The 25,693-nt window shown below is 39.4% G+C and overlaps 1 protein-coding gene across 3 annotated transcripts in view; it reads left to right on the top strand.

Moving 5' to 3' along the window:
• Positions 1–25,693, top strand: part of GRHL1 (grainyhead like transcription factor 1) — a 59,870-nt gene that overhangs the window by 5,658 nt on the left and 28,519 nt on the right. For 2 of the 3 annotated variants that reach the window (XM_019649998.1, XM_019649997.1), the window contains exons 2-8: positions 2,851–3,037; positions 5,931–6,001; positions 7,876–8,266; positions 9,280–9,356; positions 10,847–11,003; positions 11,195–11,306; positions 12,275–12,369. In XM_019649998.1, coding sequence (XP_019505543.1) covers positions 2,851–3,037; positions 5,931–6,001; positions 7,876–8,266; positions 9,280–9,356; positions 10,847–11,003; positions 11,195–11,306; positions 12,275–12,369 — 1,090 coding nt within the window. The remainder of the gene's footprint in view (positions 1–2,850; positions 3,038–5,930; positions 6,002–7,875; positions 8,267–9,279; positions 9,357–10,846; positions 11,004–11,194; positions 11,307–12,274; positions 12,370–25,693) is intronic. The other variant, XM_019649999.1, reaches the window with a different exon arrangement.

Raw genomic sequence — 25,693 nt, 5'->3', positions numbered from 1 at the left:
AGGTCAGGAGGACCACCTCACGGGCGCGCCTCCATCTCTACCGTCCTGGTGGCCCCGGTGCGTGGAAGGAGACTCGGGGCGCCTCGCCTCAAGGTCTGCGGCTCTAAACGCGTGGACATGCCCCCGTGCCCCCCACCCGGGTCGCTTTTGCTCAGTGGAGCCAATGGAGCTCTTTGGGAAGTTTCCCGCGGCTGGAAAGGTAGAGAGGTCTCCGGGTAATCTCCCGTCGCTCTACCGAGTCATTGGGCCGGCCTGCCAGAACTTCCGAAAGGAGAAATTCGGGGAAAAGTTGAAGTGCTCCGGAGTACTGGCGTTTTCTTTCCCCTGGCTGGCTGTGTGAGTGAGAAAATTGCTGTAGGAGTTATTTTGCCACTTGCATCATTGATGGTAATTACAGATAGACTGTAATTTAAAATGCTCAAACTATCAAGAGGATGAAACTTCGAAATCAGGGTGATAAGCTTGAAAGTGCTGTGCTAATGTGTGCCTTTTGGAATTTGTGATTAAAGAAATATTTTGACAAATGTAAGGTGGTAATATAAGACATTAACATTAGAAGACACTGGGTGAGGAATATTTCTGTATTTTCTTGGCAGCTTTTCTGTAAATATAAAATTGTTCCAAAATAAAAAATAAAATAAATTAAAAAGGTAAATCACACCAAGCCAATCAGTATATTTCAGGTCAGTAAATCCAAGGCAGAAAAGGTACACCTCCCAGTTTTATAATGATTTGCTAAGGATCATTTTAAGTGTACTGTTTTTCTGGATGTGAAGGTTAGATATTATGTATGGACTATTTTAAGTAGATTAATCTTTTGTAGAATATTCAATTGAATTATCACTCGAACTATAGTTACGTTTCGGAAGTATTTGAGAGATCACTGATGAAGGGTTTAAGATTCCCCCAAGGCGGTGATGAGCCTTTAGGGACTAGCAACAGCCTGTCATATGAGGAAGTAGACTAAGAAAGGCAGCTGGTTTCATGTTTATTTCTCTCCTATAGTTTAGGTAAGGTACATTTCCAAAGCTAAAATTTTGGCCTCAGGCGCACTTTGGAAATATAAGACACCATTAGGGTGATCACAAACAAAACCATTTGCAAAAAAATATATTTTTAAAATTTTCTGTTGCTTCCACAAATCTGGGATAGGCGTGGGAGAAGAAGGGAAGCTGAAAAACTAGCATTATGGGTATTGAATGAGCCAAGTGCTGTCATAATCTTTTGGAAGTAGCTATTACACTATTAATAATAGCTTAGTAGTATACCAGTAAATCACCCCAAGGTAGCTGTTATAGTCTGCACCATAGGAAATGCCCCTTTGTGTATTTCTTTATTTTTTAAAAAATTTGTGTAAATAGTCTTCATTTTTAAACAAACTGTCTGCTTTGAACAACCCATTGTGTTTGTTTTGTGTTAAGATAGTACACCACCTTTAGACTTGTTTTCCTACCAAATATAAGCTCCTATGACTTTATGCCTAGACATGAGTAAAAACATTGGCTTTGAAATAAGACTTAATTTTGACTGAGATAAATTAAATTGTTGGCTTCTCCCCCACCCCTTTTTTCAAAGATGTTCTCCTTTTTCTAAATCTGTATCTGTTTTTAAAGGGCCTGGGTGACTGCCAAATCCTAACCTTTGTTGATTACTTGAACAGATAATCAGTCTTTCTGCATTCACTTTTAGAGTAGGTAGGTCACCTTTAGGCCATTTACATATTTCATTTGTGTGTTGCAATGAGAACTGATCCTTACATTTGCTTGTTAGAATAGTGATAATTCAGAGTGATTCTGAACATTAACAATTTTTTCCTTTAAAGAAAAAAACATTTCATTTTGCTGGAGTTAGTGTTCCACTTTTTCTCTTTATTGACTTATTAAATAGTACCAACTGAACAGTTGTTGAGACTGTTTACATTTCAGGTTTTTGGAATCAGTAATGTTTGCTTTAATCTTTTAAATTAAATCTTCTGTAAGAGTTGACTAAGATTTACATTGATTCTGGATTTTTCCCACCAAACTACAGTGTTAAAATGAAACAGTTCTTGCCCAGTGTGGAAAACTGGTAAAGAGTTTTAAAAAACAGATTCCCCACCTATTTTCTTAAAAATCTTTTTGTTCAGTGGCTTCATTTATTGTTGTAGATTCTTAAGTGTTTATCTCTAAGATAAACAGTTAACTCCCATACCAGAAAATTATTCCTCCTTATTGATTTACAGTCCCCTTTGGCCACATTCCATGCTCAATCTGCTGGTAATCAGTAGAATATTCTAACTTTCTCATATACCCCGGAGGATTAAAGAAATATCCCTTTTTCATTCCACCCCCTCCTTCTCTCCCCTTTGTTTGTAGGTAGGAAAGTTTTTAAGGCATGGCATCAGCAGGAGAAAGAGAGAAATAACATGTAGCAGCATGATGATTGAACCATGTATACTCTCTGGAAGAGGGTACAGTCCTGATTGCATATGTCTAAAAAGAATAAATGTTCTGTTTTGTCTTACGTTGTCCTTATGTTTGTTTATGTGCAGTGTTTGAATAGCCTGCATTTTCTTGGAATGTTGGTTTTTGTTTTTTCCTGCCAAATGGTAATATCCTGTGTACCATGTGTTGGTTAACTGCAGGCTACCTGACTGCCTAAATCCCCTATATCTTACTGAGTGACCCACTGGCCTGCATTTCAGTGGGTTGTCTTCTGGTTTTGTCTTAATTTGCTTTACTTGGATCATTGATGAAACAATGGACTATTTTATTGGAACATCAGTGAATTGGTTGTTTGGTTCTTTAAAAATTAGCTTATGATGCCTTGCAGTAGAAAAGAATGATATATGTTTTTTTAATTTCTCTGCAGCAAACGGCCAGTGTTGGTTCTTCAGAATGAAGCACTTTATCCACAGCGGCGCTCCTATACTAGTGAGGATGAAGCCTGGAAATCCTTCCTGGAAAACCCTCTCACTGCAGCAACCAAAGCGATGATGAGCATCAATGGAGATGAAGACAGTGCAGCTGCACTGGGCTTGCTCTACGACTATTACAAGGTAGGTTTGCCTGCTCTTTAAAAACCCTTAACAACAGTCCACGATGCACTTGATTCAACAGCATATAAAACAGTAATTTGCTGGGAGAATGTAATGCAAGTTGCTTCTGTAGTGACTATAAATAGTTTAATGAGTACTTTGAATTACTATGGTTCAAAGCTGAAAGTCTGCGATCCTAGAATCAAAGAGTTGTTTTTAAAACATGTGAAGTAGCCAGCTGCTCTGGCTCTGTCTGAAAGGTAAAAAGCTACCATAAAAGAAGATGGTAGATGTGTCCTATTGAGACTGAACATTTTCCCAAAGGTAGTTCTTAGTGCCATCAGAGTGGACAGTGGTTCATTCCTCTGTAGCCAGAGTGATTTCCTTTTCCCTTAGTAATATTACAGAGCCTTTGATTTGATTTGATTGTAGGATCCGTGAAAAAAAAAATTTTTTTTCTAGTCTTGGATTTTCTAGTTCTAAGATCAGAATATATTTTGTTTCTTGTTTTTGGATGAGACTTAATTTAATATAGTCTCTTCTCTGCCTGGAGATTGACATGGTGTTCATATCTGGACATGAAATCACTGATCTGTATCGTTGTCATTTTCCTAAAATATTAGCTCCCACTTACTGATTACCTACTATACTGTGCCAGCCATTGTAACACTGTGTGTTATTTCCTATGCTTCCAGGATCCCTGCAAAATATGTGGTATTATCCCTCATTTGCACATGAGAACAATCAAATTCTCAGGTCGCACTAATCAGTGTTGCAGCTGGATTTCAGACCTGGTCTGGTTTGTGCCAAAGTCATGCTGTCTGTCGCCTGTGGGATGTGCTTTGCTTGCTGGATTCTTTCAGACCAATGGCAGAATGTGCGGATGGCTATATATTATAGTTTATTTTTGCTGTCTTTTGGTTTTTAAAACTTGCAAATCTATAGAAAACTTAAAATAACAGAATAATTAAATCCCGAATATTTTCCACCTAGATTGACTAATTGCCTGCCTTTGTTATATTCTGGAACTATTCTTTCCTGAATATAAGAAATGCAGAGGGGAAAAAAGCAAAGAAGATAGTTTGATTATCAAAATTATGGTGGGACCTAAACAAAAGATTTAATTATTTTCTGGTATGAGTTCATGTGTCCAGCTTGTTGTGTTTGAAAGACTGAGGTACATATGTTTTTCTTCGAATATGAATGGGAACTTGTATAGTAACTAGTGATGCTGGAAAAAAGCCTTGCCTGGGAAATGTCGTCACGAAGTGTTCCTTTAAAGTAGACTTTATTATATATCTGTTCTTTTTATGGCATGTTTTATTGACTCAATCAGTGTAAAAACCGTACGTTCCTAAGCACTATGAAGTTTGAAGTTACATATTTTTAACTGAAACTTTTGAGAATGGGAGAAAACCAACAAGTTTAGTGCCAGAAAAACATATGATAACACGAATTGCAGTGGTTGTGTGTGTGTGTGTTTTAAATAAAGGGTCCTTACGGTATTATACATCTTAAGATGAGATAAATCCTCATGTTTGTCCATTAAGGGTGACAATCTTAAGAGTACTCTATGTCAAACTTCTTTTGGCAGGTGTAGGGTTATTATTTTTTAATGAAGTGTTTATTTTAGTTATTTGGATGTAACCATCAGTCAGTTTTACATAACTTTGTAAAGCTTTAAAAGCACATTGTTAATACATGTCACAATTTATTTTGTCTTTAAGGATAAAACGATGTAGGAATAGAATTCCTACATTCACATTGAATATCAGTTTCAAACATCTTAGAAATTTTGGAGTACGTGTTGGGAATAAGTCTCAGTTGGGTTGATTTCTACAGTACACCCACTAATGTTTGCCTGCTTTCACCTGTGCAGAGAAGAGCAGAATCAAAAGAAATAGAACAAACTGAATTCAATTTGTCCTTTAAACAATGGACAGTATGAATCCCAAAGTATCTAAAGAAATTTATTTATTTATTTTATTTATTGTTTTTTAAAGATTTTTATTGGGGAATTGGGGGATGGGAACAGCGCTGGGGAATTGGGGGAAGAGGAACAGACAAGTTGCTGTCGTCTTGCTCTTCAGTCTAGTTGTGGAGGACGTTGCTTCACTGGCCCAAGTTGGCACCATCATTGCGCTCTTCCCGGGTGAGGCACATCAGTCGCTGGCTTCTGGACGGCCGCTCACTGCGGCTGCTGGCCGCTCACGCTGGCTGCTGGCTACACACGGTAGCCCATGGCAACCCACTACAGCAGGGGCTGCAGCCTGCACATCCCCGGGGACTCAACGGCAGCCCAGCTCCAGGTTGAGCTGTTGTTCAGCATCTTAGCTGTAGAGGGCAGTGTCACTGGCCCTCATGTGGGATCCGAACCGGGTCCCTCTGGCGTCCCAAGCCAGTTCTTAACCATCATGCCACTCGGCCAGCCCCTAAAGAAATTTATCATTTGAAACCAGCCTTTGGATGTTGGTAGTACACTGTTTACAAGGCTGATCCTTTCATTTTGCATTTGATCTAAAAGGAAGCGCAGCAGAGAAGAGCAGCAAGAAAGTTGAAAGAGCCCAGTTGTGTTCTCAGTAGTTTCTTCTCTATTATGTTATTTAGATAAATGGATAAAACCACTAGAGATATTTCTTTTAAGAGATGAGACCCAAACTCAATGACAGAGTAAATTTGTGATGCCCTGATTTATTTGGTAACTAAATAATAATTGGTTTTTACATGTCAACCTGGAGACCAGATTGTAAGCTCTCGAGGGCAGACACTGTCTTAGTCATCGTGTTTTCCCAGAGCCTCGTGTTTCTTAGGCATTCAGTCGACATGAATGGTTGAACTTACTGAAAAATAAAAGGCTGTAGCTGTACTTCACTGAGTAAGGACTAAATTGTTATCATGTTTGTTAATATCTAAGGTTCCAAGAGAGAGAAGGACATCAACAGCAAAGACAGAAGTTGAGCACCCAGAGGCAGATCATAGCAAAAGGTAAAGTCTCACTCAGAGCATAAAACAGTGCTCTTGAAAAATGCCAGGTTTCTGTGAAAATAAGATGAGAGTTTATATCAATGAACAAGCACTAGTGGAAGAGATAAATAAGTTGAACTCTTAATACCTAAACTCACATTTCCTCTTATTAATAAATTATGATTCTATTACTCTGAGAAGTTACCAGTTTCTTTAGATGTAGTTGCCTTTTCTAGAAAACAAAGCATTAACTTTCTCCTCCTCCAAAGGGATGTTTTTAGTAATAACATAAGTGTTTGCTGATTTGTCTTTGATGTTCTCTTAAGAAGGATGTGGCAGTGGTGGGGGTCTATTAAAAAACATTAAGTACCAATGATCTTGAATAACTGCCTAAGCAAAACTTAGTGAAGTACATTTAAGTATATTCCATACTCCTGTTGAAGTTAATTTTGAAATGCTTGAGTTTCTAGCCATGAAAAGACTTAAACATACCTTTTAAATCGTCCTGTGTTCTATTAGTAATAAAGGAATACAACATTTTTAAAGAAAGAATGATTACCCACAATCCCACTACCCTGACGATGTATTTCTTTACTCTTTGGGTGTGCATGCACATTTTATGTGGTTGTGGTTGTGGTTGTATTCACAGGTAGGATTTGGTGGTAAGGTTTCTTCCACTTAGTATGTTTGATGAATATTTTCCATGTTGCTGTTTTAATCTTCATAATTACCCTTTGGCAGAGGGCTTATGTCTTTTATTTTCTACTTTTTATTATGGGCATTTCCAAACAACAAAAGTAGAGAAATGGTATAAGCCCACACGTATCATTACCAGCTTCAACAGTTATCAACATAATTCCTCCTGTTTGATCTACCCTTTCTTCTTCTCTAACTTTTAAAGTAATTCATTTTAAAATTTATTTTTCCTGGAGTATTTTAAAGGAAAACCTAACTATTCTTAAGAGTAAGTCTGTGTCTAATTTTTTACTGTTATAAAGCCTTAGTGAACAACTTTTTTGAGGGCTTTTTCCTTTTTTTCCTTACGATAAATTCCTGGGCGTGAATTTATAGTTCAAGTTTTGAACATTTTATTGATCTTGAAATGTATAAAATTGTCAAATTGCTTTTTTTCTTGAAGATACCAGCCTATATGATTTGAGGGGACTTTGAAAATTCATTAATTTTGCCCTAGACTATGAATCGTCATACACTGCCCAGGGTATTTATTAAACCAAAAGTAATTTTATGCAAATATATCTACTGGTACAGTGTCATCATAGATTTTCTTTTGGTGAAAGAGAAAGCCAAATAATCGTAAGTATGAGGAAAAGTGGTGGCCAAGTAATAATAACTCATACTTCTTGAACCCTTGTGTGCCAGGCATTATTATACACATTGCAGTGTATCATCTTAATCACAACCTCGTGATGATAGATACCATTATCCCCATTTTATAGATGAGCATGTACTTACTGAGAGGTGAAGTAACTTGCTCAAGATCACATAGAATTTGAACCGAGACAGTCTGGAGCCTGTGCTTGAACCACCATCCTAGACCACTGCAGCTAACCACGTTTGTAGCTTCAGGGCTGTAGTAAATACGATAATTGTATTAGGATTATTGAAAATAAAGTGTAATAGAGGAGAGCTCTGAGTTCTTAGTATTCAAATGAATTTTACTTGCTGCTTTTGGATTTTACTTATCTATTAACTAGGAAGTCTTTTCTTTCTCTAGTAATGGGTTGTCGCGCCATTTTCTATTTATTTGGTTTGTACCAAGTGTATTATTATTTCACAGGACCCAAGAGTCTAGTGCCTTTAGGAAAATAAAAACTGTGAAAGAACTGTATCAGCATTGAGTTTGAAAACACAGTTTTGTTTTGTTTTTCTTAAAGAAACAGCATACCAAATGTGACTGAGCAGTCCCTCATTTCTGCTGGAGAAAACAGAGTGCAAGTTCTGAAAAATGTGCCATTTAACATTGTCCTTCCCCATGGCAACCAACTGGGTATTGATAAGAGAGGCCATCTAACAGTTCCCGATACAACAGTCACTGTCTCCATTGCAACGATGCCTACCCACTCCATCAAGACAGAAACCCAGCCCCACAGCTTTGCTGCAGGAATCCCCCAAGCAGTGTATCATCCTGAGCCCACTGAGCGGGTGGTGGTTTTCGACCGGAACCTTAATACTGACCAGTTCAGCTCTGGTGCCCAACCCCCAAATGCTCAAAGGCGAACTCCAGACTCTACCTTCTCAGAGACCTTCAAGGAAGGCGTTCAGGAGGTACAGGAAACAAAAGCATCTTCCTAAGATTGCTGTGTGTTTGTATAAGTATTGGGTTCCACCTCTTCCTTGTTATGTAAGCCTGAAACTCAGACTGAAATGAATGGATTAGGAACAAAAGTGATTTTTTTCTTAAGAGAAAAGGCCTATGGGTATAATTTGTAAACTAAACCTATAAAACCAGAAATTATTATCAAGAGCACATGGCTAATCTTACCAGCAGCTGAGTTAACAATTATGATTTCAGCTGTGTGATTTGCTGGAGAAGGAGAAGGAGAACTCCATACATAATTTTCCATCTATAGCAGATATATCCACAGTCTGTTTTTGGCTTTTGTCCTAGACCAAAACAAGCTCCCTGCAACGGGTCTTAGTATAAAATGATTATCATGTGTTTGCTTGGTATTTCTTGGTAGTTTGTCAGGGAACAGGTGGGTCTTGACAAATGCATTGTGTGAAATTTACAAATGAACTGCAAATACTTACGAGGGTTTTGTGGTGATGAGCACCTTAATCAGGTAAAAGATAGGGACCGCAGATGTTTGAAACTGTGTTTAATGATGGCGTGGGGTGGGGGAATCTCTGCTTAAGGAGTTAGGAGCAGAGTAGTAACCTCTCTGGAGAAAGTGTACCAATCTGTCCCACCGTGTGCAAACTTGATACTCTACTTAACTTGGTACAGTGATAGCACTGACTCCTGAAAGTCATGAGACTTTGGTTGCAGGTTCTGGAATTGAAACAGAATTGGGATGGGTGGGAAGGGGAGTAATGAAGCGCTTCGTGTTGAGTACCTATATAGATTGCTTTAATGCAGTTGACAGACTTATAAAATGACTGTTTCTTTTTAATTTTCTTTTCTAAGTTTTCATAGAGTTAAAACTTACAGTTTCAAATGAATGTTGCAAGAGTAGGGGTGGCTGTAAGCCACGAGCTTTTATGCTGTAGTGGGTGTCGGTCTTCAGTCAGCCTGATAACCAGTTAATTAGCTGTGGTTCATCACGTTAATATTTCAGGTTTTCTTCCCCTCGGACCTCAGTCTGCGGATGCCCGGCATGACCTCAGAGGACTATGTTTTTGACAGTGTTTCTGGGTAACAGTTGTCTTTTAATTTGACTTTTAACTTTCAGCTTTTATGGTATTTCTTTTTGTTAATTTGATACTGAAAAATCAGAGGTGGCTTTGGCGGGCTTTCACCTGTGTCTTCCTACAGTTACTGTGGTAATAAAATCTTTCTTTGCTAGAGGCCATTTGCTTCAGTGCATTCAATTTTGAACTCTGAGCTGTTTCATGTTTCCTTCATTCTTGGTGTTGGTGCTTTTTCTTTCCTTTGGTTTCTCTATGTGATGGTAGTAGAATGGAATCTTAAAAGAAGAGATGAGGGGATTAAATTGATCTCTGAGGTCCTTTATGTTTCCAAAAGTGTATGATTCTGTGTGAATTTGGGAATAACATCAGGTACATAAGGCATTTATTTATTTTTTTTAATTAGCCTCACTAATGATAAAATAAATGAAGTCAACATTTTTCTGACCTAATAACCTCTTCTTTTAAACTTCACAAAATGGTATCTCACACTTGGAATATGAATATTTCCCAAGTTAATTATGAGCATATATAAATACCTTCAGATTTGTTGAAAGAGTCTAGGATTTCATTTTATAATTTTACTTTATGCATTTTTTAGGTGTGTATATTCTGAAATAAAAAAAATTTATTTAAAAGTCTAGGATTTTATGAGAATCAAGACTTCCTTTAAAGACCTGCCTCAGGGTACAGGAGTCACAAACTCAAATGCCTTTAGGATCTAGGCTAGGAGTTGGCAAACTTTTCCTGTAATGGATCAGATGGTAAATCTTTTAGCCTTTGTGAGCCATACAGCCTCTGTTGCAACTACCCAGCTCTGTTGCTGTAGCACAAAAACAGCTGTGGATGATGCGTAAACAAAAGGTGTGGCTGTTCCCAAGAAATTTTTTACAAAAATAAATGTACTTCACTTACAAAGATAGGTGTGATTTGCCAACCCCTGGTGTAGGCAGACTATTAAACAACTTCAGGGGGTATATGGATGGTACTATAAGGTAACAGGAAATGTAGAGAATTGTGGAGTGCCCATCTAAAGACATGTAAATTACAAGCAAAAACAACAAAAAAAATGCTGTGCAGACCAAATCGAATTTAATCAGAGGACTGCCAGCCACCTGTTTGCAACCTTTGCTGGGTAAATACCAGATTGGCAGCATGTTTTGTGAGATTTCCTTCCAAAGTCTTTTTCACTTATTAGTATCTTTAGTATCCTTAGCCTTCAAACTTCTTCTCATGGTTAGCATTACTTCTTGGAATTTCTATTGAGCATTTTGTGGTCCATCTGACAGATTTGAGAATTTCTGTGTTGCTTAAGATTATATTTATCACGGAAAAGGTAGCAAATGCTATTTATAATAGGACATGGTCAGTTGGATGTTTCCTCATAGTCTGCTATTTGCATATATTCCACGCTGAAGCATTTCAAGATTGAGCTAAAACATAGGGAGCTTCCAGGAGTGTGGATTAGAGATCTGTGACTTTTTTTTTGTTCTTTAGGAACAACTTCGAATATACCCTAGAAGCCTCAAAATCGCTTCGACAGAAGCCGGGAGATAGCACTATGACATACCTGAACAAAGGCCAGTTCTATCCTGTCACCTTAAAGGAAGTGAGCAGCAATGAGGGAATCCACCACCCCATCAGCAAAGTGCGAGTAAGTTCTGTGCTTTGTCCTGTTGTCTATAAAAGCTACCAGAGCTTCATATTTCCAGGTCTGAAGCAGATCTAAATGACGTTCTTAAAACTGCAGTTTTAAGCCTTAATTGTAAAATCTGACACTGCATAAGTTTTCCAAAGACATTCACCCTTTAGTGTCTTTATGTTATAATGCATTCTCTTTCATAGAGTGTGATCATGGTGGTTTTTGCTGAAGACAAAAGCAGAGAAGATCAGTTAAGGCATTGGAAATACTGGCACTCTCGGCAGCACACAGCTAAACAAAGATGCATTGACATAGGTAAGTAGCTCCAGAGCCTGCTTTTATTCCCAGAGGCGCAAGCATCCAGTTTTCTAAATCCAGTTATTTTTGGCAGTAATCAACTTCCTGCTGAAAACATTCGAATTTTTATGCCAGCTGTTGATCTGTTCCAAACACTGTCCTCAGCCTCCTGGAATCAGTGCTCTTAACATTACTTCCTTCATAAGGACATGTGCCCCATGCAGTGGCCTTCCATATGACGTGAGCCAGAAGCTATGTAGCCAGCTCACATAAGAATGTCCTGCTTTTCGGGCTATAAATTTTTTGAAGGGTAATGTCTTCTTTAAGACATTCTGATTATTTGGAGATGACAGTAAGGTGGGGGGAAAAAAAACAATTAACAGTTGACAGGAAATACTGCTGATGTGCAGTTACCTAACTATTTTCCCTAGTTACATGCTGAGCTGAATTACCAGGCTCTTGTATCTGTCTGTAAATAGACCCAGAGATTCATCATCTGGGGAATAGCAGCAGATCTGTGCAAATCCATATTAGTGAAGTAGCTTTATGAAGCACCCCTACTCTTGCTGTGTATATAATTTTTGTATAAAACTATTATTTGTATCATAAGACGGCTCTTAATCTTAGTGGTACTTCTTTTATTTGTCTCTTATAATACCCATTGTATCTTTTCAAAAGAATTAAAAGAACTGAGTTCTAATCGTGGTTCTTTGGACTAGTTTCTTGACCTTAGGACAGTTATTTAAACTTTTTAGACCTAATATCCTAATTTTGACATAAATTTTGAGATAAAGTGATATTGAAGCTTGCCTCCATTACAAAAATTATTTTTCTTAATTTTTTTGAACATCTTTCAACCCAACAGCATGTTAATTTAAGTTATCTAGAGGTGGTAATATGAAAAACTGAATCTTACTGTGAACTGCTATAATCTCATGTTGGAACAAGAAATCATGAATTTCTTTTTCTTTTCATCACTGATATAGCTGACTATAAAGAAAGCTTCAATACCATCAGTAACATTGAGGAGATTGCTTATAATGCCATTTCTTTCACTTGGGATATTAATGATGAAGCAAAGGTAGGTAATGAAGTCCAGGGACTCCTAGACTTCCAGCTGTTGGAGGACGGTGGGAGGAGCTTAATGATTTGACAACTGACATTTTTTACAGTTCTACATGTTTTCTTTGCTGAGGAGTGGGGAGAGAATAAACTCAGCTAAGAAGATAGGTTATAGCCATAAGTCATGAAGTACGTGAAAATGGGACAGAACTTTGGGAGGAGAAATAGCTATTATCTCATCAGTGCTGTGCTTTCTTCCTGTATATCAGAGCCAACTGGATTCTTTATGTTGTCTTTTCATTATTTCACATTTTCCGAAAGTACAGCTTCTTCCTAGGTGTTATGAAACTATCCTCCCCTTTCTATCCTCTCCTTACTCGAAAAAACGATTTTTGTCAACACACTTCATTATATGTAGTGCAGTGGGTGAACCATCAGAGTGGGGCCAGAAGCTATGGGTAAGAGCCTGCCACCACTCACTGTTTGGCCTCAAGTCTGATTCCTCATTTACTGTGCTTCCTTTCATGATTTGCAAAGTAAAATTTAATACCTGTTTTCCCCTCCTTCAGGCATGTGGTAAGGATTGGAACAGTGCAAAGCTGTTGGAGTTTGTTCAGAAAGGCCCTTAAATACCACGTTATCATTAGCAATAGTCGGGTTCATATTGTTACCTTTAGAGACAACTCATGTAAGATTCTTCTTCTGTCTTGGGCTTTTACAAGTGAAGAATTGCCTCCAATTCAAATGGTCATTTGGATAATTGGAATTTTTAGTATCTTTTAAGAAAAATTAATCATATTCTTAGGTCATTTCTGCCTTTCCCACAGCATTCTTTTGTTTTAGTAGAATTCCTTTCTTCACTAAATTGAGTTCTGATATTTATTTCTTTCCATTAGTTTAAAAATTGGGAGCTCAGGCAGCACAATAGAAACATATTATTTTTCAGATGGTTGTTAAAGCAAGATTGATCTTTAGTATTTGTTGTAATATTAGAAATATTTTTTTCTATATCAAGGACCAGGTACAAAGTTATGCTCACTTTCTTGTCTTTTTTCAAACTCTCCTTTTTCTTTTTTCTTTTATTTATTCAATAAAAATTTTAGTAATTATGGAATGAGACACTATTAGGTGCTAAATAAAATATTGCAGAATTTCATTTTTCACTGCCTAGAAATTGCTTTTAAAAAATCATATGACAGGCTGGCTGAGTGGCTCAGTTGGTTAAGAGCTTCGTCAAGAGCGTGAACTCTGAGCAACAGCAGTTCGATTCCCGGCTCGAGCTAAGCTACCGCTTAGCTGCCAACAGGTGGCAGAATGGCTCAGCTAAAAAAAAAAAAAAATCATATGATGGGATTCTTAGAACCACATTAAGCTTTATTATAGTTGTTTTCCTTTCTTATTGTGGCCATTCTGTCTAAGGCAGAAATGTGTCTTTAAGACTGCAGGATGTGGTAATGGGACCTCCAGTCCGTAAGGAAACTTAGTTTATTGTAATTGCATTAAGGTTTTCCTGCTGACCACCTCAGTCCTATAGAAATATCCTCAGGTTGCTTAGTCCAGAGTTTGGTGCTTGATTAAACAATGAATTCATTACAGAGGAGCTACTTTGAGGAAAAGTAAGTTCTTTTCATTTTGTATAACTGTTGTTACAGTTATTTTGAAATTAAATATCATAATAAGACTCAGTGTACTGTCTACTAACAGCCTTTAAGAAAGTTGGCCCTATGCCCTCCAGGTACTTCTGTCCTTAAAGCAAACTAGAGGAATACTTCCTGTTCACCACTGGGGACTAATTGAGAAATTGTGGAGGAGCTGAGTAAGAACATGAAAACCCTGAGTTAACTGTTCTGACATATTTGTGACCTTGGGTTAGTCCCTTGGTTCACTAGCTCAATTTTGTCCTCTATATCCCCCTAGGAAAATAAAAAGGCTATAGTGGCCAACTCTCTTCTTTGTTGGAGTGTCATCAGAATTAATAAACACTTGTCAGGGTGCGTGGAGATCTTGGCAGAAAGGCCCTGCAAATGGGCAGGGTGTTTTGTTTGTTTGATGTGTCACTCTTTGGGGTGGGAGTAATGAAAGCCAAGATGACGGGTAGGGATAATAGCTGGTTTTATTCTGAAGGCCTTCAGCATATTTGTTTTGAAGAGAAATATTGTTGGAGGCGTGTCATAAGTAGCCTTAATAGCATTGTTAATTGATGTAGGTAAATTCATTTTCATTTCCCCTTCCAGACCCCCAGCGCTGACTTGATTTTTAAGCCTTTACCTGCTGCTGGAAGGGGGTTATGCCATTTCTTAATGAGGCTGCTACCTTTTGAAGCTGATATCAGGCATCAGTGTTAAGTGTGTGTTGGAATTAAGGATCTGGATTTTTTGCTTTCCCTGGCCAAGTCAATGTTTTCTGTTTTTACACTTAAAGTAATTGATGCCTTAGGGCAGCTAGAGTGAACACGTACATGCAGAATCCTGTATAGATTGTTTTTTTTACTTCTTTTTCCAAAAGTATCCACTTTCTTGTTCTGACTTAGGATACATTTGTTGATTCTTAGTTCCAGTTCATTTTCCCCCACAAACATAAAGGTTTATTGGAAATATGTGACATTCCCTCCTCACTCTCTCACACTTTTTTTTTGTTTGTTTGTTTTTTAAAGATATCTAATTTACCCTCTGGACCATTTCAGGATGAGTAAAACCAGAATTCTGGACTATTGTTGACATTTGAATCTTCCCTGTAGCTTTTGCCCACTTTGGAGGTGACTGTATTTTGAGGACATAGCAGATTGAATCCTGAACACTTTGGCTGAGATTCCATTTTGCAGAAAAAACTGTCAAAGCTAGACTCTTCTTGTACTGTCCCTGTACACACTCCATTCATCAGCATAATCATATACCTGTATTACCATGGAAACTTGAAGAAGTTACGGAACTTGTAAAAAAAAATCATTAGTCTTCAGAGTGGTGGTGAAAAAGGAAGTTAGTTTGAAAAGTAGAGAGATTTTAGAAACAGTCCTCCAGGCATCACTACCCTCTGCCCCGTGTAGACCTATTTCATTCATATTTCTGTACTCCACACAAAGTTAGATTTGTTTGGGTAGTCGGGATCTTTTTTTCTTTTTTTAAAAAAGATTTTATTGGGGAATTAGGGGAGGGGAACAGCGTTGGGGAATGGGGAAGGGGAACAGACAAGTTGCTGTCCTTTCTTCAGTCTAGTTGTGGAGGATATCGCTTCACTGGCCCATGTTGGTATTATCAATTCGCTCTTCCCAGGTGAGGCAGTCGCTCGCCGGCCATTGGATGGCTGCTCACAGCGGCTCTTGGCAGCTCACGCTGGCTGCTGGCTGGTCACACTGGCTGCCAGCCACTCGGGTAGCTCACGACAGCCCACTGCAGCAGGGGCTGCAGCCTATGCCGTCACCAGCGACTCACGGCAGCCCAGCTCCAGGTCAAGCTGTTGTTCACCATTGTAGCTGTAGAGGGTGCAGCGTCACTGGCCCTCATGTGGGATCTGAACCAGGACCCTGCTGCTCAGAGCTGGCGTCCCACGCCGACTTCTAACTAATGTGCCACTCGGCCAGCCCAGGATCTTTTAAAGAGTTAGAAATCTCTGGACAAGTTAAAGGTCATCAGATATTGACATTTCATCTTGAAGTAACTTAATCAGATTTCTTCCCTCCTGATGTACAGCTGAGATCAGCTTCTTAAGGAAATTTTGGCAGGAAGAAGCAGCAGTTACCTTTGAAACATTAAAGATGGTTCTCTGGTGAGGTGCCGAAATTTAGAATTTGTGAGATAGGAGGGCACTAGTCACTTTGGGAAGAGAGTACTAGGAAATGAGGGGGTGCATAAAGAAGGTGGGAGGAAGATAAACATCACTTGGACTGTGTAAAGACTTTTATCTGGGGCCAGCCGAGTGGTGCGTTGGTTAAGAGCTGGCTTGGGACGCCAGCTCTGAGCAGCAGGGCCCCGGTTCGGATCCCACATGAGGGCCAGTGACGCTGCGCCCTCTACAGCTAAGATGGTCAACAACAGCTTGACCTGGAGCTGGGCTGCTGTGAGTCGCCAGCGATGGTGTAGGCTGTGGCTCCTGCTGCAGTGGGGATGCCATAAAGCTACTGTGAGTGGCCGGCAGCTGGCGTGAGCTGCCAAGAGCCGCCGTGAGCGGCCGTTCATTGGCCGGCAACCGATCTGCCTCACCCGGGAAGAGCGCAATGATAACACCAACATGGGCCAGTGAAGCGACGTCCTCCACGACTAGACTGAAGAACAAAAGGACAGCAACTTGTCTGTTCCCCTCCCCCATTCCCCAGTGCTGTTCCCCTCCCCCAATTCCCCAATAAAATCTTTAAAAATAAATAAATAAAAGATTTTATCTGGAGCCAGCTCTGCATCTTTCCCCTGCTGCAGGAAGTCATAACTTTATCTAACAAATATATGCGTGCCTGCCATGTCCAAGGCATTGGTGCTAGATCCAGGCTAAAACACTGAGATCTTAAAAATAGCATCGTGATGTCTAAGGAAATATGTGCTATACCACTTTACAAATGAACTTTGGAGACACAGTTTATAAATTGTGATTATCTCTTCTGCTCATTTCAGTTGTTCCAAAACCAAAGGAGTCATTATGGATAGGCCACATATCTTGGCTTAGGGTTTAATTTCTTGCTTGGATTGTAAATCTAAGAGTTTACAACAGCACTGAAATTTGGTTAGTGATATGAAGTAAGGGCCTCTCAAGGCCTGAAGAGCTAAGATTACTAGAAGCTAAGGCAATTCCTGAGAGAGAATAAACTTCTTTGAATGCTTGTTTCATGCTTGGTGCTGTGCTAAGGAGCCTTACCTGTGTTCACACCTGCTTAGTACCCATAGAAAGTACTTGTCCAGATGGGAACGTGTTTGCTGCTTGGTTGTCAAAATGAGGCCACCTGAGGAGGTAAGAATCTAAACCTTGAAATGGACAGAAAGTGTTCTTGATGGGAAAATATTTAAAGGTATAAGAATTCTTATTAACAGAGTAGCATTGTGGATTCACTTGTATAAATTCCTATAGAAGAGCAGTTTTGCTACCAGGATATAATTTATCTTGATTGTTAGATGAGTGATGTTTAACCACAGAGAAGTAGAAATTGTAAACCAAAAACAGCTGTATGAAATCAAGTGAAAATAGACAACCAGCTCTGAGGGAGCCCTATAATCCCGGGTGACACTAACGGGAAAGGATAGCTCTTGATGGTACAGGGACATGTTTGATTATAGTTCACTAGACAGTATGGCAAATAGGACAACAGCTACAGCTCAGAGCAAAGTTCAAGATTCCTTTGATCATCTATATGTAGCTGTGATCTCCATGAATATTAAGCAAACCTTTTAAAAATGTAATGAACTCCAGAAGCACAATCTATGTCCCATGTTCTTTCCAGTAGTGACTTGTAAGTCTTTATGCTAGCACGTAAATTGTGCAGCAGCTGCCATTCACACTTTCATTTTTTAAACATTAGCGGCAGAGAACTTAGTTGTCAGACCTGTACCAAGCTCCTGACAGAGTGAGCACTCAGAGAAGTTAGACAGGTGTGGAGTCTAATTTTATTTTATTGTATTGTGCACCCGTGGCTTAAAATAACGTGCAGATTGGGGCGTTTCTATAGCAGTGCTGCTGTGGAACCTGCTTGCTTTTTCGTGTCCTCACCAGCCCTTCAGAAGTCAGCACTCGGCTTCAGTTTGTGACCAGGCTTCTCACAGACACATACAACTGCATCTTTTCCTTGGTGGCGTGATCTCTCTGGGGGTGACAGAGCCAATCTCAACACACTTTTTGTTTCTTCGTGGTTCAGTTCTCTTGGTTTTTTACCTTCAGTGTGGTGTCGTGGCCTGTGGAGAAGAGAATAGGGCAGTCAGAGATAGGACAGTGTCCCATTCCCCAGAGGAAAACCCTGCCAGTGAGAGCACTTTGTGCTTGTACTTTTAATTCTGTTGTATCAGCTCCTAAGAAGGAACTCCACGACCAAATCTTTTATGTGCCATGTAAAGGCTTGTGTTAACAAAAGGAAGAGGATTAAAATAGAGTGCAAAGCCCAAGTAGAGCACCGAGAAGCTTTACCACGCAGGGCATGTGTCTGGATGGAGCCTTGCTACCTTTTTTCCCTTTTGTCTCCTTGTCTCAGCAAAAACACATGGAGTTCCTGGTGAGAGATTATTGAGGCTGGCAGAGTTCATTCTGTCAGAGGGGTGTGACCATTCTGGTAACTTGAACTTAAGACTTACTGTGTGTGCTTGTGGGATACAGGTTTATGAGTTTAATAACAGTTTGTTGTTTTGTCTAAGCATAATATTTGGAATTCATTGTGAGAGTAATTTTTAATTTGTTTGGACTGAGCATATTGCTTGCATTTATAGGGATTCCATTCTAGTGAAGCATCAGTCAAGTGCTCCATTAAAATAAGGTGTTGCCATGTTTGGTTGCCTTGAGCTGGGACAGGTTTGGTTTGTTTCACAACTTGAAATTCCCAGTGTGAATGGGAGGGAGGTGGGAGAGAAGTGAGTCAAATATCTTACTTGCAATTGCAATTAAATGTAGGCAGGAGATTTAAAACAAAAGTGTCTACTCCCTGGCCTAAATAGAAAAAGAAATCAAGAAGTATTGTTACTTTTAAAACAAAGGAGAGGAGACTTTTTTTGAAGTCTAGGCAGATGCAAGGCTGACTCAACTGAACTGGATTATCTGTGTTCCATCCTCAGATCCCCAAGGAAACTCACAGTGGCTCTGCAGGCTTCTGAAATGATGTTCCTTCCACTCCTGGGGTTTCCTTTTATGCAGTTTAAAATATGCATTTATCAAAGTAAAAAATAAAAAATTTTGGTGCCAGAAAGCCACATTCCTTTATAGAAATGAGTTTGATCAGTATTGGAAGTGGCAACACTTTTTTCTTGATTAGGTATTTGTGGAGAATGCCTTTAATTAGCTGACATGGAATATATTCTTTACTTGGCAATTGGAAAGTTTGCTTTTAAAAAACTGTTTTGGGTCTGATTGTGAGGAAGGTTTCTCCTTGAAACTTCTTAACATTTTTTTAAAAGCAAGGTTTGTTGGACTTCAGCTTGAAAGCGTATTGCAGAGTGTACTCTAGTGTTTAAGCAGGAGGTTCCGTCCAGATGTAAAATAAAATGCATGAATCCTGGGGGAACTTCAGAGTCCGCAGGTAACAATAGCGCACATTTATCATAGCACACGCCTGAGGGTAGGTAAGGGCCAAGTGCATGATGTTTTTGATTGGACATGGGAGACACTTGGCAGCTGAAGAAAGCTTTAGTTTGCTAGTGAAACCTGCATCTTGTGAAACAGGTTTGAAGCACCTTGTCTGTTTAGCTACGATTTGTGCTGTCACTTGAATTAGTTTTTCTTTCTTTTTTTTTCTTTTGGTCAATTTTTTCCCCTTTTCCACCCTACCACTGTCAAGAAACAATAAGCTCCTCTGTAGAACTTTGTACTTTGACAGCTTGTCACTTTAACCCTCCTTCTCCTAGGTCCTTCCTGGAAATTCCATCTAATGCGGTTTTCTAAGTCTGTCATTTCAACCAGTTTTGCTACTTGTAAGCTAAATCACAGAGCTTTGACTCTGACTTGACATTATAGTAGTAACTGAATTTACTAGGACTAGAGATTTCAGGCAGTGTGGGGCCTTGAAGTTCAGGGTTTTTTTTGGTTTTTTAACTTTACTGGGGAACAGTGTGTTTTCCCCAGGACCCATCAGCTCCAAGTCAAGTTGTTGTCCTTCAGTCTTAGTTGTGGAGGGCGCAGCTCAGCTCCAAGCCTAGTTGCCATTTTCAATCTAGTTGCGGGGGTGGGGGGTGGGGGTGCAGCCCATCGAACCGGCAACCTTGTTGTTAAGAGCACGCGCTCTAACCAACTGAGCCATCCGGCTGTCCATCGGCAGCTTAGTTCAGGGTGCCATATTCAGTCTAGTTGCGGGGGGCGCAGCCTACCATCCCATGTGGGAGTTGAGCCAGCAACCTTCTTTTTAAGAGCAAATGCTCTAGCCAACTGAGCCATCCGGCTGCCCACTGGCAGCTCAGCTGCAGTTACGCTTAAGTCATTGTCTTCTATCTAGTTGCGGAGGGCGCAGCTCACTGGCCCATGTAGGAATCGAACCGGCAACCCTGTTGCTCAGAGCTCACGCTCTAACCAGCTGAGCCACCCAGCAGCCCCCAGGTTTCTTTTATGTGGCAGATCTTCATGTAAGACTCCAAATCTTCTAGTAAAAATATAAGTGAACTCCACATTAATTACTCATTTAGGGACTTTTTCTTTAGCTTTTCTTAAAGTGGAAAATATCTTATTGTTAGAAATTTTTATTGGAAATCAGCTTGCCTGCCAAGTCTCCCCTATTACCTATGTTTTTACCTGTCCTGTACCTAGAGATGTTGGAATGTGGTCTGTGTTTGCCTTGTGTCACACCTGCATCTAGTTCTGCATATTTCAGAACAAACATTCTACCTATTTGGGACAACAGGTGCCAAATCACTGTATCTGCCAAGTGTTCTTAAGTTCACCAGGTCTTGCTTATAGGATATAACAGAGGGAAGACAGTAGCAGGTACCTCCAGAATCAATCAGTATCTGTCTACTTATCTCTCCCTCGCTCTCTTCTTTCTCCTCCTTTTCCTCCTCCCTCTCCCCCCTTCTCCTTCTCCTCCTCCTCCTCCTCCTTCTTCTTCTCTCTCCCTCTCTCCCTCCTCCCCCCCTGCAATCTGTGCAGAAACTAAAGGTGTCGTGTGGGTGGTGTGGGAAGGCAGCACTGTGGCAACAGTAAGGGTGATGACTAGATCCTTGTTTTTTCTTCGGGGAAACGCCCCACGGAGATGTGAGAAGATTTCAAGTTAGTGCTTTGCTTTTCCCACATCCCTCTCCTCTCCACCCCCAGCCTTCCGGTTTTTTTTTTTCTTTCTTTTCTCTTGATGGTCATTTCACAGTCTGAGAAATAACACAAATACTAGTTGCATAGGCTTTTAGTCCATGCTGATACTCTGTGTTGGGATTTTTTAATCACCTCACATCATCCAAGCGTCGGGAAAGGGCGACTTTCCTAGGATTAGCCGGTGAATTAGTAGTGGAACTGGATTCTCCTTCTGCGTTCATGGCTTGGTCTTTCGTACCTTCTTGGGCTTTATTAGGCCTGTACATATGGAGTAAGTGGGATAACTACAAGGCTTAGACAAAACTAAGATAATTAGGGTTTGGGGGTGGGGGAGTTACAGGGGGAGGAATAGTGATTAGAATTAAGTGTCTGCTTCTAATGCTCAATAAATGTTCCTGTCTAAGTAGACTTCAGCCAAGAATTGGAGATTGATTTTTTAGTTTAAACTGTTTCCCACTCCATTGGCTTCAGTTGACATTTATAACTTCATATACGCATGTCGGAAAAGGATGATTTCTATTCTCTTTAATTAGTGTTGTTGGATTTGGGGAGAGAATAAGCTATGTTATTGACCTCAAATTGTAATTTCACTTGTCAGGAGGTTTCTAACTAAGAACTACTTAGAAATATTTTAGAGCAATATTTTTTTTACCTGAGCTATCCTGCCAACTGTTGGCAGCTCAGCAGCAGCTCAGCTCGGGCCGGGAATCGAACCACTGTTGCTCAGAGCTCAAACTCTTGAGCGAGCTCTTAACCAATTGAGCCACTCGGCTGGCCCATAGAGCAATCTTTTTGACTGATAGGGAAGACAGTTAAATTAAAATTTGTTCTAGGGTTTCTGCTTTCAATTTAGTAGATCATTTACATTCTAGGAATGAAATTATGGGTATTATATCTGTACTTGACTAAGTTTAATTTTAATACTAGAATAGGTTAACATGATAAAGACTCCCAGAGGCAGCTGGGACTGTATCCAAGATGGCTGCCACTATGTCTGATGGGGTCACGTCATCAGCTAAACCTCGTGACTTATATGAAATCAAATAGGAACATGACATAGACTCCCTGTTTAATATGAAATATACAGACCTTTAAGTTCATGTCTCATGATCAAAAAACAACATTCTGCTCACAGCTATTTGGGGTTCACTTTTTTCCCTGTTTTCATACTTCACCAAACAGTTTTTCCATTAGGTGCTTCTTCAGCTTTCTGTGCTTCATTGTGGCAGGGTGCTTTTGAGAGCTTTCAGTTTGGAGCACAGAGACATAGGAGCTTTTTGTCTTTGCATCTGTTTACTGTGTATCTTTTACTGTCTGTGTCTTCAAAACCTGAGCCTCAACCACAGCTAGACACTGTGTCTCTTGAGTTAAAAGATATTGAGTAGCCAAACTCTGAAGCATATGATGCTCATGTTAAATAAAAGTAAATGATTTTAGGGTACACAGCAAGGATAAGTGCATTTTTAGAATGTAAAACATTTTTCATTTACCAACTTTCTGAAGCACCTTGCACAGATAAATCAACCCACTTTTCCTTCTTCTTCCAACAGACCTTTTTTCTCTTTTCTTATATTTATCAGGCAGTTAGAACTCACTTGAACTATCTAATTGTGCATCATAATACACAAACAACAATATAATACTGACACAGGTCGTCAGGCGTTCTCTCAGCTCTGTATGCTAACACTTTTCCAAAAGTCTGCTGCGTATAATCTGATTTGCAAGAGCAAAACACCATTCTCCCTGGAAGTTTTGTTTGTTGTTTTTATTTTTGTTTTTGTTTTTGGTCTTTATATAGCAATTTAACTCATTTCTAACATCCTTATAGGAAATTCTGTGCAAGGTAATTAATCTGTTACTACTATGTGGAAGAACTGGGTTAAGTCATGTTGCAAAGAGTTGATTTTTCTTAACTACATTTATTTCATGCAGCAAATTATTCAATGTACTTCTCTGTGCAAAAATGATTCAAGCATAAAGCCTGTCCTCAGAAGAGATTACAGTTTCTAGTAATGATAGAGGTCACAAGTGAGGTTATAAAAAATACTCTTAAGATTTCTAAGGAAAAAGAGTACTTTCAGCTAAGGGAGCCAGAGAAGGCTTTATGGAAGAGATAGCGTTTGACACAATTCTTTGAAAGATTGCACCTGCAGAATATTTTTGCAAAGTCTGTCTGATTGGACCTTTTTTCTTTTCCTTTTTCTCTTCCTCCACAGAGTAGCTGTTGTAAATTTAAGTGGAAAAGAAGCAACTGGAATAGCTTAGTCTGCAGAGGTGCTTTGGCATATTGAGGCCAGACATTGTATAGTACAGGAAACATTTGGGACTTGTCTTTGGCAGCACTGGAATCTAAGAAAGTTGTAGACATTGCCACACCTGTCAATATGACATGACGCTCCGAGTGAAGGGATAATGTATTTAATTATCAAATACAGAATTGTTAGGTATTCTGCAGTTTCTATAATGGAAAAATGCTCACTGTAGATAACGTTTTAAAGTATAAAAGTGAATCGATGCAATAGAAAATGACATCATAGCTCATTATGTGGATTTATCTCTGCCCTGGAACTTACTTCATATCCCTCTCTAAACATATGTCAGTGAGCCTCTCAGTACCATAATCTTTTCCAAAGATACTGAGAGAGTATGTATAGTTAATGTAATTATTCATTTAACAAGTATTTATTTAATGTCCAGTATGTGTAAAAAGCTGCTTGGCTTTCTGGGTTCTACCAAGATGAACTAGGTGTTGAAGTTTGCTTGGATGAAAGATGTGAATATAAATAACCTGTGAACTTGAGCAATAAGCTATCTAACTTCTGAGCCTTGGCTTCCTCATCTGTGAAGTGGGGTCAGGATAGTACCAATTTCATAGGTTGTTTTGAGGGCCAAAGAGTCAGGTACGTTGTAAGAATGCAATAAATGTTCCCCAAATATAATAGCACCATGTAGTAGTATTTGGCTGGAGTTTAGGAACTTGGGGATATTCATTTAGTGAACATGTATTTCTTATTGGCCAGGTACTGCCAGGATGCTCTGGGAATTGAAAGATGAGTAAGACATGGCCCATTTCTCAGAAAACTCAAAATGTATTGTGAGAAATTGCCATTCTAGTAAGTACAGTCATAGAAGTATACACGAAATAATAGAACTTCCCCTAGAATAGAAGGATCAGCGAAGTTTCCTCAAGGTGAGTCCTTCAGTGAGTCCTAAAGTATAGTAAGAACTGGCCAAGTGTTCAGAGCCCAGATGAGCCTATAACCTGGATAAGTACGAGTGCAGAGTGAAAACTCTTAGAGCTTGACATCTGAGGCAAGCAGTGGTGTTGGGGGACACGAGGTGGGAGCTGCAGGGACCCAAACCTGGAGGCCCTGGAGTGCCCTAGTAAGGACCTTGGACTTCACCCTTTAAACAAGCTTGTCTCACACTTTTCAGTCTGTGGACCAAGTATGTGAATATTGGGATTGGAGTTTCTCTGAGATTTTTAATATTGTCTTTTCAATTCTTTGATAAGACTTGTTAAAATCATAAGTATATTCTGGATGTCAATTGCTGCCAGGAGCTTTCAGTGCTCGTGTTTGTCTTAAGTAGTAGGTTTGAGCCAGGCAAAGGCCAAATCAGTTCTTGGGATGCTGTGTGATCAAGCGTTTTGCAGCAGTTTGAAAAGAGTAGTATTTCTCAAACAGGGATCTGTATATATTGTTAGGGGTTAAGCAACTTTTTTCTCTTTTAAAAGGGATACACATGTTACTGATATTTGAGAAATACTTCTGTAGGTGATAGAGAATATGGCTGAAAAAGGTAGAATGGAATCACGTATAGCATCTTAAATGCTAAGGAATTTTGTAATAAAACAACAGTGGTGAGCTATTGAAAAATTTTGAGTAAGAATAAATGATAAAGGTTCTACAGTGATACTAGTATTTGGCGATTGCCTAATATCAGTGAATCACTCTTTTTTTCATCTCATTACCTGCTTTATAGCCATTTTATTGTTGAGAGGGTGCTCTACTGGAGGTTGGAAGAAAGAAGGGTTAATTTATGTAAATTTGTATGAACTCTTTTTATCTAGTTTTTTTGTTTGTTTCTTTTGGGGGGGACACTGTTGTGTGTATTTCAAGTTCTGTGAAGATTTAAACTTATTAAAGTAAGATTTGGAGATACAGTGTAGATTTCTGTATACCCCTGTTTTTTCTGTCTCTCATTACCAGCACTTAATTCAGCACCAATTAGTAATAGCATTGGGAGAATTTTTTTTTTTTAAGATTTTTTTTTATTGGGGAATTGGGGGGATGGGAACAGTGCTGGGGAATTGGGGAAAGGGGAACAGACAAGTTGCTGTCGTTTTTGTTCTTCAATCTAGTTGTGGAGGACGTTGCTTCACTGGCCCAAGTTGGCACCATCATTGCGCTCTTCTCTGGCGAGGCAGATCA

Source organism: Hipposideros armiger, unplaced genomic scaffold (assembly GCF_001890085.2).
Source record: "Hipposideros armiger isolate ML-2016 unplaced genomic scaffold, ASM189008v1 scaffold_137, whole genome shotgun sequence".
NCBI classification, from domain to species: Eukaryota; Metazoa; Chordata; class Mammalia; order Chiroptera; family Hipposideridae; genus Hipposideros; species Hipposideros armiger.
This window is presented reverse-complemented; position numbering and strand designations above follow the sequence as displayed.